The sequence below is a fragment of the Coenobita brevimanus genome, chromosome 51, assembly GCF_032717465.1.
Source record: "Coenobita brevimanus isolate Jiangsu-jjx chromosome 51, ASM3271746v2, whole genome shotgun sequence".
NCBI lineage: Eukaryota > Metazoa > Arthropoda > Malacostraca > Decapoda > Coenobitidae > Coenobita > Coenobita brevimanus.
This window is the reverse complement of record NC_137004.1, coordinates 1,574,380-1,588,354: the sequence shown is the minus strand read 5'-3', so window position 1 is coordinate 1,588,354 and position 13,975 is coordinate 1,574,380. Positions and strand designations below refer to the sequence as shown.

The 13,975-nt window shown below is 41.0% G+C and overlaps 1 protein-coding gene across 3 annotated transcripts in view; it reads left to right on the top strand.

Moving 5' to 3' along the window:
• The window catches only part of Elp3 (elongator complex protein 3), a 57,370-nt gene extending 43,759 nt beyond the window's left edge, over positions 1 to 13,611 (top strand). Inside the window, exons 10-12 of one of the 3 annotated variants that reach the window (XR_013897405.1) lie at positions 5,947 to 6,128; positions 9,387 to 9,576; positions 10,267 to 13,611. Coding sequence is in view for 2 of the 3 variants with exons in the window: in XM_080272754.1 (XP_080128880.1) it covers positions 5,947 to 6,128; positions 9,387 to 9,463 (259 nt within the window). In the remaining variant the exon portion in view is untranslated. Of the gene's footprint in view, positions 1 to 5,946; positions 6,129 to 9,386 lie in introns of all 3 variants that reach the window. The other 2 variants (XM_080272754.1, XM_080272753.1) reach the window with 2 other exon arrangements.
• The last annotated feature ends 364 nt before the right edge of the window (positions 13,612 to 13,975 follow it).

The window sequence follows — 13,975 nt, the reverse complement described above, 5'->3', positions numbered from 1 at the left end:
TCTTTGAATGCCCACAGATGCCCTTCATTGTTACTGTTATGCCTCCTGCCACATGCAAGAAGTGTGGGTGACATCTCTCACATTCAGCCTGTACTCTATTGTTTAGCACTACAGATAAATGCCCATCTGCCTTATAGTTACCCTGCAGGATTATCAACCAGACTCTTATCTCTCAACTTCTCATACTTGCTGTGGCCTCCAACCTCGCTCGTATTGTTTCTTTCGTTCTTTTTTATTTTCTCACTAATTTGTAAGGTTATTTAAGTAATACTGGTAAGAATGCACTGTAGATATCACATGTAATAGGAAAATGGTTCTGTAAATGAACTTGTTCAATAGTATTTTTGGAATATTGTTCTATACATGAATTTGTTATAAGAAAGTGGTGCTGTAATCAATTCCTCAGTGCATTATTGCTTCTCCCAAACACAAAGACAGCCAGACAGAATGATGCCACCTGCAAGTCTGGCTACAGAGTGCATTGATTCAAAATGTTCCCACAAAGTCTGTCACCTGCTGGCTATTATTCCTGCTCACTTAGACATTGGAAAGGCTTTATACATCTGTGTTTTTCCTTACTTTTCATTATTTTATAATATGTGTTTTTCCTTACTTTTCATTATTTTATAATCCTGTGGTGGTAGAAGTTACTGTTGGGAAGAATATTATTCCTGATTTTCTCTGCAGTGGAGGGGGTTCACACAATCCTTGGCCTAGGCTGTTGGGATTGATTAGTTACTTCATGTTTGTCATCTTTATCACAACAGCCTTTCATTGGATATCCACTTTCTAGCATGAGAAAGAGAGAGAGAGAGTGGGAGAGAAAAAACAAAAATCACTCTCAGGTAAGAGTGACTGGAAATATGAGTGATGAGTTTTCTGTGAATGTTGCCTTGTATCAGAGTTTGGTCTTGAATCCCATATTGTTTGACATGGTGCTCAAAGCTCTCTCATGTGACTTCAGAAATGAACTCCCATTGGAGATGTTGTATGCTGATGACTTGGTGTTGATTGCAGAAAATGAAAGGGAGGTGGAGGAAAGATTTAGAAAGTGGAGAGGTGGAATGGGGCACAAGAGTTTTGGAGTATATATGAATAAAACAAAAGTGATGATATCTAGGGCTGGTGATGGCACTGTCAAAGCACAGGCATTGTGGTCACGCACAGTTTGCCACAAAGGTTGATGAAGTACAGTAAACTCTCAGTTATCCATTGTTGTATTATCAAGGCTAAAGTAGTATCCGGCGCTGTTGGCTCAGCCCTGTTAAAGCAATATCCAGTGAAATTATGCAACATCCAGCGCCAAAACGGGAATTAACTGGGGGTTCTATGTATTATCCGGCAATGAGGCGTATCAAATAGCTCATATACAGTAGCCAACCAGCGCCCATGAAAACTCCGCAATGTGCCAGCCAGTGAGAACACCCACAATATGCAGTCAATCAGAATTTGTTGCGGGAGCGGCCCACCCAGCGTGCCGAGCCTACTGTCACTCTCTCTTTCTCGTGTGGATCTCGTTCACTGAGGACATATCGATGCACTCTGCTCTTGTGACCATCCGGTGGCAAAACCCTAGTGCTAAGACCTACTCTGTGGCCTGTCATGCCTTGCTTGTTGTTGTTACTAAGCTTGTAGCCTCTCAGTGCTTCGTGTCCTAGTGCTGTATTGTGATTCTGAAATTACAGTACTGTACACGTAATTACTGCCACTAGACCACACAGGATTAAGCGAGCTGTACTGTACTGCATGGTGTACAAATCTACCCTCAATTGATGCCAACACTAGGTGAATACATAGTACACTATGTTACTGTATTACTGTATTGTATTTTATGTTTAATTTTCATCTCTTACTCATCGGAAAGTTGTAGGATAGAGGGTCAAGAAAAGCAAGACATTAATCCATTGAGGCAAGGCAAGCTCTTCATTGGCGGAAAATCTATGGTACCTGTATGGTTTTCTACCTAATGAACCGATTCTAACTACCAGTGAGCTTGCAATATTTTACAGTATCTTTGCATGTCCATTCAGTTAAATATTATTGGTAAAAACAGGGAAAAACAAACTAAAGAAATAAATCTTGAACATTTATTGGTGAACTGATGATTTGGAAAGTAGTGTTGTGCAATAGAAATATCATGACTCCCTTGCTTACAGTTGTGCATATGACCCTGGCCCACCAGTTTATTCCTCACCTCACTGCTGTCACTCCATCCCTCACTTGCCACTTTACTGGTTTACGGACAATACAGTAAATGTGTATGAATTGCAAGCACAGTAGTTTTTTCCAGCAAAGCAAACCATCATTTTATCAGTTAGATTTGATCTCCTCTGCCATTGTAAATGCACTCTAAGATGATGAATAAATTCTTCTTAGAACACATTAGCCCTGGCAGAGAATATGAAATCCAACCATCCATCCATCATCCAATCTTACGTTGCCCCATGAGGAGCGTAGAAGCCCGGGGCTAGGCAGTTGGTCCTGACATTTAAGATGAGAGTGAAGAATATGAAATACCTGTACTATATACCATCCATCCATCCATCCATCATCCAATCCTACGTTGCCCCATGAGGAGCATAGGAGCCCGGGGCCAGGCTAGTTGGTCCTGACACTTAAGGTGAGAAGGACCAGCCTTACTCATCCCTGAGTAGCATTACATGAGCAATAAACCCCAACCATCCCTTGGATATAAACCTACACAGGCTCAATCCGATCAGAGTACCTTAATTACCCATTAAACCACCAGGCATCATAATTTGGTTGTATGGTTACCACCCAACGTAGTAAATGGCTTCCTGGTGTACAGGAAACCACATGGCTTGTCACTCAGTGTAGAGTCACCCATAGGCAGAAGGAAGAGGCTGATGGAAATGAAGGTGTGCTTTGTTGGATAAGATTACTGCACTTGCAATTTGTACTTATTTACTGTATTATCTGCAAAACAGTTAAGTGGTGAGTGAGGGGTGGAGTGACGGCAGTCAGGTGAGGAATAAGTTGGTGGGCCCCGGACGTATACGTAACTGTGAGCAAGGGAATCATGATAATTGTACTGTACAACACTTTCCTAATCATCAGTTCATGAGTAAATATGCAGGATTGATTTATTCAGTTTAATTTTCCACACATTAAGTACATTTTTTCTGTATTATCTGCAAATAAACACCTTATGGTCCTTCTCACAAGCCTTCTCTGCTATCTGTCTCACTGCAAATATTTGGTCCACACATCCTCTGCCACTCCTAAAGCCACCCTGTTCATCGCTCACTAGGACTCCTGATATCCCTCTTACTTTATAATAATTCTTCCATATACCTTCCCTACCACACTCAGTAAGCTTATGCCACGATAATTCTTGCACTCACTTCGAGTTTAAAGCTAAATTTGACTTACACTCAACGCTCGGCTATCACGGATTCCGCTATAGCGTATCTCGCTCTCATGCCTATATAAAAAACTACCCAAATACCTTTATCATGCACTAAATGCCTGCTATCGTGCACTGCAAATGTTCGAAAATTTCAACAAGGCCAGGCTCCAGTGCTCCACCCAGCCAACAAAAGCTTCACTCCGTGATTGGTTGTGTGACAGCGCCAGCTGAGCGCTGATTGGCCGCCCGACCGAGTCTCCTGCCCGCCAAACCATTCAAGTGCGCGCCCTCAGACCATGAACAGTGATAGCGAGAACAATAATCTTTTTTATGATATGACCATGGCCAGCGTACCCCCTCCCCGTCCCCTTACCATCACCTAACATAATGCTGCGGCACCTGGCAGGGAAATAAAGAAGAGGAAGAACCTAAGTTATGCAGATAAACTGGAAATGTGAAACTTATAGACAGTGGTGAGACCAAGCAAAATGTGGGGAAGAAACAACATCAATGAATCAACTGTGAGGGGTACTTATAAGAATCGTGATCACAAAAAAGGTATCTTAGGGGTAAATATTGAGGTCATGGCACCAGTTAGAATTATTACCATAAGTTTTTCAATTCGGCTATAGTGCAGCCATAGCGGGACCAATTGGGAGTGATAGCCGAGGGTTGAGTGTACAGTACTGAGAAACAGCGACGGGAACCCATGAGCATAGCACATTTCGTGTATATCACAATTAGGTATGTTAGGTAAATACATAAGTATTTGGAACGACTTAGACGAAAAGGTGGTGCAGGAGAAAAACATTCATGTGTGTAAATGTAGACTAGATAAAGGTGGATATGGAGACAGGACAATACGAGCATTGCTCAATTCCTGTATACTACAAATAGGCAAATGCGGACACACACACACACACACACACACACACACACACACACACACACACACACACACACACGGAGCAGCAGCAATGAGGGAGGATGGACATACACTTGTTGTGCTTTACTACTTGTCATACCTGAGTGTATCTATAATCAGTCAGGCTCAATATAGGCTAAATCAAGAGGTGAGTTAATATTGTAGAGCAAGTATAAGCAAAAAAGTGAAGTCCATAGAAAGTATTTATCGAAAATCAGAGCTCCAGGGAATTCTCGGACTGCAGAAAGGTGAAAACGCATCCCATTACTTTACATTTTAAATTTACCCTGATATACGATACCTCGTTTAACAGTGGGTTTATACCTAACCAATTGCATCAATAATCCAGGGTATACCAGTATTAGAAAAGTTGATATGAAAACTTTGGGTAAAACATCTGGAAAAACACAATATGAAAACAGAAAAATGGTTCAGTTTTAGAAAGGGAAAATCATGTGTTACTAATGTAAACAGCTGATAAGAAATCTTTGGGTAAATCATCTGAAAAACAATATGAAAACAAAAAGACAGTTCGGTTTTAGAAATGGAAAATCATGTGTTACTGATTTATTAAGTTCCTATGATAGAGTTGCAGAAACACTACAGAAAAGAGAAGGATAGGTAGATAGCATCTATTTGGAATTCAAGAAGGCATTTGACAGAGTGCCACACCAAAGGCTTTTCTATCTATCTCTTGCCAGATGCCATAATCCTGTAATGGGTGGCCATTTGACTTTGAGTTATTTGTTTTACGGGAAGGGGCACTAACCCTCCACCAACCCACTTATTGACACATAGGGAGCACGTATGGTTTGGTTATATGGTCACCACCCAGCGTTGTAAATGGGTTCTTGGCTTATGTTCAAGGAGGAATCCAAGGTAATCTGTACTGTTGGATGCAAGATTTTCTCAGAAAAAAGGAAACGAGAACAGTATTAAGGGGAAATTACTCATCATGGGAAGAAGTGACCAGTGGAGTCCCACAGGGCTCAGTGCTGGCCCCAGTCGTGTTTTTAGTATATACAGTTGACATTGACAGCAACATTAGAAATGGATGCTATCTAAATATGTTTGCTGATGATGCAAAATACAAAGGAGAATGGAAAACACACTTTTACAGAGAGGGACAAAAGTTAAATAAGCTTTATGAATGGAGCAGTAGATTTCAAATGGAATTCAGTGTGGGCAAATGCCATGCAATCAAGTTTTGTAAAAGTGAAAAAAAAAAAGACCAGATTGGGATGATAAGCTAGGAAGTTGAACCCTACACATATCAGAAGATGAGAAGGACCAACCCTCAAAATCCCTTACCTCAAGCCCATGTCAGGTCACTCTGTGGTTTGTGTTTCTTCCATATTGTACCTTTTTCACATTTTTTATTAGCCTAACCTTGCTTGTGTGTGTTTGTGATACTTACCATAACAGTATGTATATATTTAGTGGGTATAAATTTTTGTAAAAGGTAACATTTGGGTTTACAAGTGTTGTGCCCAGTACCAGTTAGAGTAGCCTAAATCCCATCGGTTCTGTACTTTCATTATCACGCACTAGGCTTGGTACCATTTATGCACAGTAATCAAGGGATCACCATATACATTGCAATATAAGAAAAAGAAGAAATATGTTACATTGTTGTTATTCTTTTTATTAGGCCAGAGCTTCAGGGAGGAGTGTCAATTGTGCGAGAACTCCACGTGTATGGGTCAGTGGTCCCTGTCAGCACCCGTGACCCCACCAAATTTCAACATCAGGGGTTTGGCACCCTACTTATGGAAGAGGCAGAAAGGATAGCAAAGGAAGAACATGGCTCCTGTAAGATCTCTGTCATATCAGGTAAGTCAGAATCAAACATCATCCAGTCCTTTAAGTCCCGTCAGGAGGGCTCATGGCTAGGTTACTCATTCCTGACATTTAAGGTAAGGCTAATCACCCTCACTGGACCCTGAGAGGCATTGTGTGAGCAGTAAGCCTCAACCAACCCTTCAATTTAAACCCTTACAGATCTCGTGTGGTTGGAATGCTTTAACCCAACGTACCACCCAGGGTCATTTGGCTACCAGCATATGGTAACCACCCAACATAGTACAGTTTCTGGTTTCTTGGGTTGTTACTAAATTCGGGTTCATCTGCTGGTTGCAATCTATTCTTAAAGGATTAAAACATATTAAATATTAGTTTGCCCATGATTGGTTGAGTAAAAGTGTTCTGGTTGTTGGGAAATTACTGTATTCTCTTCACCCAAGGGAAGCACTTATTCATTTTATAACGAAATTTAATTATTGTACAGTACAGTGCTGTGAAACAGGAGAATGGCAGTCTGTTGTTTGGAGGGTTGTTGCGCAACCCTGGTTCTGTCTGATTGAGCAGACCTATCAGTCGTAGATAAATGGCCGCCCCAGTGGGGTTGTCGCAGTTTTCCATCACCATTTATGTTATGTCAGCATCTTAGTGTATTCTGCTGTGCAGTGCTCCATTATGTATTAACTTAGTATCACAGGATTTAGGCTAAGGTCATGTTGTTCCATCTCCATATCCTTAATTTTCCAGGCTACTGTTAAACACACGGATGTTCTTTACTTGCCGGACATACTCTTCCAAACTGTTTCAAGTGTCTGTACTTCAGTTTGGGAAACTAAATTTTTAATCATCAACTCTTCTTCAGATTATATTCATATCCACTTGTCTGCCCATCATCATCATCCATGAATAGGTCTTCTCTGTCCACCTTTTCCATTTTTCACACTCCTTTAAACATCATAATCAATTCTCCTCCCCCTCTTCTTTCACTTAATGTTGGTAACTTTGACTTTTTCAGTCTCTGTGCATAAGACAGTTCCCTCAAATGTTGTAGCCTCTTAGTTGCCATCCTTTGTACCTTTTCCACTTTCCTAACATGCATTTTTAAATGAGGTGTTCCTATCACTGTGGTATATTCTAATTTTGGTCTAATTTTGGTCTTATCATGGACACAATTATTGCCCTCAACATATCCTCTTGATGGCTGAGCATCATTCTCATATTAGTCATCCATCTATATGCCATTTCAGTGATCATATTTATAAGCATCTCTGGTGATAGATTATTGTGTTTGATCACTCCTAGATCATTCTCTTCCCATACGTTGCTGATCATCTCTCTTCGAATTTTATACACACAACTAGGTCTTTTGTCATTTTTCCCCATTTCTAGGACATGGCATTTTTTTTTTCCCCCCCCATTAAACTCCATTTTCCAAGTCTGGCTTAACTGCACAAGTTATCCAAATAATTTTGCAACTCATCACAACTGTCACCATTCTGAATTTGCTTTGTAATTTTTCAATCATGAGCAAACATGTTCATATAGCTGCTTAATCCTTCTGGCGTATCATTTACATGTGTCAAGGGTTCGATGAGGTATGTGTACCCTGTAAAAGGTTAATTATTCACCTTTATTGTGCCTTTTTCTTCATTTTTGTTAACCTTATCATGCCTTGCCTTTACATGCATACGTTTCTGGTATGCGACAGGTGGTGGCGACCATCATCCACTCACTTGATGTAGTGCTGCCTACTTCTTTCTTCACCTTTATCATTCTTTTTCTGTGTCTGTCCTCTTCTTTCCTATTTCTTCCATCTTTCCTGTCTTTTTTTTTTTTTTTTTTTTTTTTTTTACTCTTCCTTCCTTTTCAGGTGGCATTGCAGTGAGTGACAAGCCAAATGGATTCCTATAAGCCAGGGAACCACTTACAAAACTGGGTGGTAACCATATAACCAACACATACGTGTTCCTTACATGCCAACAAATGGGTTGGCAGAAGGTTAGCGCCCTTCCCCATAAAATAATGAACTCAAAAGTCATCATCCCTTACTAGATTGTGGCATCTGGCTGTAGACAGATAGATAGATGAACCATGTGTGCATTTAGTGGGTCCAATTTGTTGTAAAGGGGAAAACTGGGGTTTGGTCTTGGGTGCCTGGGACCAGTTATGATAAATCCTGTAGGTTCTGGGTCTTCCTTATTGCAAGCTTTCGTTATCATGTACCATGTGTGATACCAGTTATGCACAATAACCGTGGGATGACTGTACTATTTTTCTACCTCATCTACTATTCCCATCAGCCATACAAGGTGCTATCCAAAATTTTCCAGAGTGGGATCACGCCACCTAAACGAGTTGTAGCAGCGCAATGTGCTTCTAGGTGGCAGTACTAACATGCATTGTGAGTCAGTGTGCCACGCAGCGCGGAGCTAAGCGGATGTGGGGATTGGTGACGTTCATTTGTTTGCTGTTGTGCATATACTGTCTGGCAATAATTAAGATGGATATAATATGGAACTTGATCCTCATTTTTGGGAGCAGAAAGAAGTCACAAGGAGCCAAATCCGGCGAGTAAGGAGGGTGGGGAACGAGAGCCATGTTGTTCTTGGCCAAAAACTGCTGGGTGTTGAGCACACTGTGAGCGGGGGCGTTGTCATGGTGAAGCAGCCAGTTGTTGTCTCACCAAAGATTGGGGCGTCGTCTTCTCACATCTTCACACAGTAACTAATTCTCACCTTGTCACAAACATCGTGAATGCTCGGATGTCGATCCTCACAGACAAGCTGCTGATTTTTAACCACATTTTGAGGAGTTGTGCAGCATGATGGCCCTTCTGTGTGGTCTTCATTGTCAGGCAATGCTTGACCAGCCTTGAACTGTGCATGCCACGGAAACACGTGTGTCTGACCAAGAAACTGCTCACCAAACACTTGTTGAATCATTGCCAGGGTCTCAGTTACATTTTTCCTAAGATTCGCACAAAATTTGATACAAATTCGCTGTTCCTTTTTTATATCCATCTTGCAAATCGCCAGACAACACTTGCACAACAGCAAACAAATGAACGTCACTAATCCCACGTCTGCCTAGCTTCATGCCACACACACACTGACTCACAATACATGTTAGTACTGCCACCTAGAGGCTACTACAACCTGTCTAGGTGTCGCGATCCCAGTCCAGAAAATTTGGATAGCACCTAGTATGCAATATTTTAAAAGAAAAGATTAAGCAGGGCTGTCATTTTCAAAAGTAGTTTCACAGACTTTGCACACTGTTTTGTATTCACAGGTGTGGGGACCCGCAACTACTACAGGAAGCTTGGCTACGAATTGGATGGAGTGTACATGTCAAAATCACTCGCCTGAGGTTGCTGCTGATTGGGTATTTGAGCATCAACACTTGTAACCAACTTTACATTTGGCCAAGACACAATGAAGTAGTAAACTATAATTGATTGCCTACAGTGGGAAAAAAGGAAGTAAGGAATGTGCTTGAAGGATTTAGCATTTTTCATAAGTTTTAAGACATGTTTTTCCCTTTATAGATATGCCTCACCCTTTTCAGATTTCCAGTATTTTTTTTTTTTTTTTTTAAGTGAAAGTACTGCCACCTAGAGGCAGTTCTGTTACTTAGCATAAAAAGATTACCAGTATCCCCTCATATGTAAATTAATTATAATACTATTATCATCTGTAACAGCTCATTGTTTATAGCTTCATCATTGATCATGCACGAATAGCACATGCTGTACCCAGAGTTCCCATGATTCTTACAGAATTTTCCATACCTGTACATTTAGTTAGATAAACTAATCATAAACACACATTACCACATAAGATACTAGTATTGACTCACGCAACACTACACAGCCAGTGATGCATGGTATCTCTTGTGCCAACTTCCACCCACTTGATGTAGTGCTACCTACTCATCTCCTTTATCATTAATTTTTTGTGTCTGCCTTCCTCTTTTTTTATTTCTTTCATCTTTCTTACCATCTTTTATCATTCCTCTTTTCACTTCAGTTTGCTTTACATTTAGAGACAGGCCCAATGGTTTTTGCCTGCTTCCTGCTTCCCCTTTATGATTATTATTCTCTGTCTGCCCTCCTCTCTTTTATTTCCCCCATCCTTCAAATCACCTTTTATTACTCTTCTTTCCACTTCAGGTGGCTCTACATTGAGTGACAAGCCAAATGGTTTCCTGTAACCTAGGAAACCATTTACAATGCTGGATGGTATCCATGTAGCCAGATATCAGGGTGTTATGGAACATACAGTGGCGCTGTCCATCACAAGGGAACATTGGTGTGCTACATGGGATGGCCCTGCAGGGGCAGTTGCTTGCCTGTGGTTGATGGGTCTGTTTGGTTAGACAGACTGGGGTTACTCTGTAACAGCAACTACACAGCCATTAAATAGTATTGTTGTTTGCATCAGTCTTTTCTGTTATCTAGACGTGTTTTGGATTAGATCTTAGACAGACTGTTGTACTGTAGATCCCTTGTCTTGAAACACCTTGTTTAAAACTAACAATACATCCAGTCTTTAAAGTTATCCTTTGTAGTGTGTTGCATATCCTTCATTTGTAGAGTAGCACCAGGGATGAAAAGAAGTAAGTTGTGTTTCAAGTACAGTATTTTTATTCTCTAAGCATACAGTATGTTACTGTAATTGCAAAACATAATGTATATTTACTAATATAATAATAACAGTGAGAATGTGTTTTATCACACTCCTAATGCTTTAACTCATGGACTTAAGTAGGGGGTTGCAAAACGGGCCATGGTGCAGCACTATGGGTAATTTAGTGACTACCGGAAAATTATTTTTGATGTACATCATTGTCTTGGAAATGGTATCACACTACACACCTACCCATGATATATTTTTGCTCAACTTACCATAGTTACAGATTTATTGTAGCTGGAAATTTCCCAGTTGGTGGGAACTGGTAACTACACAAGCAGGACTCCCTCCTGTCAAAGCCTCACTGATTTGCGATAACATGAGCATGATGAGCTACTTTCCATAATTTACTTATTCATTCCCTCTCTCCTCCTAGTCACTGTCAGCCTTGGATTAAACTTTATCAGATTTTATTTTTTTTAACAGATTTGAGCTTTTCTTCGGTGCTAACATCATGGTAAATGGATTAGGAAGTGCATGAATTTCATTCGTAGTAGCAACTGTTACTTTGTTTCTGGGCTCACTCTTGATGGTAGGGATGAGAGATGGTAGAAAGCCAATATCCCATAAAAACTGCATGACCATTGCTCCTTTAAGAAATTTTGTTGTGCCTTGTTAAAAATTCCACTCATATGAGCCAGGTTGCATGCCCCCAGAGTTGACTCATGTGGGGTAAGGCACATGCCACAAGTTAAAAAATATATCTTTTTTTATTTTTATTATTATTATTATTTTTTTCATTCATTCATCATGTAATCCTCTGTTGCCTCATGAGGAGCATAGCAGCCCGGGGCTTGGCAAGTTGGTCCTGACATTTAAGGTGAGAGTGACCAGTCTCACTCATCCCTGTGTGAAATTACGCTTTCGTTTTTGAAGGCTCCAACATGCTTGTATGCATCGGCCTTGGTCACCTAATGGCGGCTGTCCATGCTGCGCGATCTCAGGCAGCCTCCCTGTTCAATCCCTTAACCCTGAGGTCACATTTAATGACCTTGTCCCAGGTCTTTTTTGGTCTACCCCTCGCAACCCCATCCCTAATATTAATGCTTCTCACTTTCTGCACCCAATTATCATTCCCTATCCTCTCCACATGCCCAAACCACCTCAATCTACCTCTCCTCATTACAACACCAATACACTCCAGTCCCATCCTACCTCTCAACTCTTCCATTGTAAACCTAGCCCCTGCAGGCCTTGCACTCAGGGATGCACTACACATCCACCTAATCATTGTCATTTCTATACATTTGAGCCTACAAATATCCTCTTCCTTTACTGCCCAGGTCTCACTACCATACAGCATTACACTCCTAACACATGCTCCATACAAAGATCCCTTAGCACTCTCAATGTCAGGAGAGGCAACAGCTTCCTGAGCTTCCAACCATTCCTCACCCTAGCCACACACCTAGCTCCAGCCACACCTCCTGCATATAACATGTCTCACAAATAACAAAACTCTTCAACACATTCAAGAGACTCACCAGGAAGTTCAATCCCTGCACACCTGACAATCTCCACCTGGTCTCCCCAACACATCGCACACATAAAATCAACATTAAACCCTAACATGAGCAATAAATCCCAACAACCCCTTGGATATAAACCTACACTGGCATGGCATGAACTGTGAGAGATTAGGTGGCATACCTAAATCTCATTTACTTCATTTGCCTTTAAGAGAATCGCATTGGTTGACTTGCCACACACTGTCCAATATATACAGTTGACAGCCAGTCCCTTGTTACCCCCATCAAGGCACAGAAGCATGAAGTTAAACTACTGTGGTCCAGACCATTAGGGTAGGTGATCAATCTGTGATTGGTAATAAATATATATTTTTTCTTAATCACCATTTGGAGATTCATACCTTTGTACATTAAGGCATGACCATTATTCTGACCACTGCATCCTACCACAAGATCACTGGTCAGTGGCCAAACCACTTTCAGTGAGACTGCTTCTCCATAATGAATATATAACAAAATGAATCCATCCATCCATCTATCATCCAATCCTTAGTTGCCCCATGAAATGCGTAGGAGCCCGGGGCTAGGCGTGTTGGTCCTGGCATTTAATTAAGATGAGAGTGACCAGCCTCACTCATCCCCGAGTGGCATTACGTGAACAATAAACCCCAACCATCCCTTGGATATAAACCTTCACTAGCTCAATCCGATTGGAGTGCTGTAATTACCAACTAAACCATCAGGTGCCATAATGTGGTTATATGGATACCACCCAGTGTAGTAAATGGTTTCCTGGTGTACAGGAAACCATGTGGCTTGTCACTCAGTGTAGAGTCACCACAGGCAGAAGAAGGAGGAAAGAATGAAGGAAAAAAAGACAGAAGAGGGAGTGTAAAGTCACCTGTAGGCAGAAGGAGGAGGACAGAATGAAGGAAAGAAAGACAGAAGAGGATGGAAGGAAAGAAGGATGGAGGAGAGGAAAGGGCAGACACCCGAGGGCAGCACTACATCGAGTGAGTGGAATATATAAACAAAGTGAATCAGTGGTTAAAACAGATGCCACAAAAGACCTCTTAATTCCTCAAGTAAGGCAGTGACAGCAGTGAACATTTCTTTTTTTCCCTGGCTAACACTAGATAAACTGATTCAGTCCCTCATACCCTTAGAATGAAGTATCCATGTGGTAGACTGAATTTGATATTTTGTTCCACATGCCAGCTGGTTCAGTAGAGCATATGGATATTTAAATAACTCATATACAGTACAGTATAACTGATGTGTGCAGAACAAGCACTATCAGTCTCCATAATGACTGCTGTCATTATTATCAACATCATTCTCATTTTTAATGACTTGCTTCTTAGGAATCCACCTACAAGGGACGACCATGACTATATAGCCTTCAAACTCTTTTCTCCTATTAATATTGACAGAAGTGTGCCAGATATCGCAGAACACTACTAGCTCAATCTTTTATTTCTTTCCTCTGCCCAATTAGCCATCCAATCTCACTTTTCCTTTTCTTCTTAGAACTTCGCACTCCGTCATCTCCCTGCCCTCATCTAATGTTACTATCTCTTTCCAGTGTAATTCATTCTCCTCCATTCAGTACATCACTCTGCAGAACTTGTTACAGCCTCACTCTCTTCATTGTATTTAGTAAAGAAATGTATAGTGTTGTGACAGTGGCAGACTTTTTGGAGCTGAATTAATGCATCAA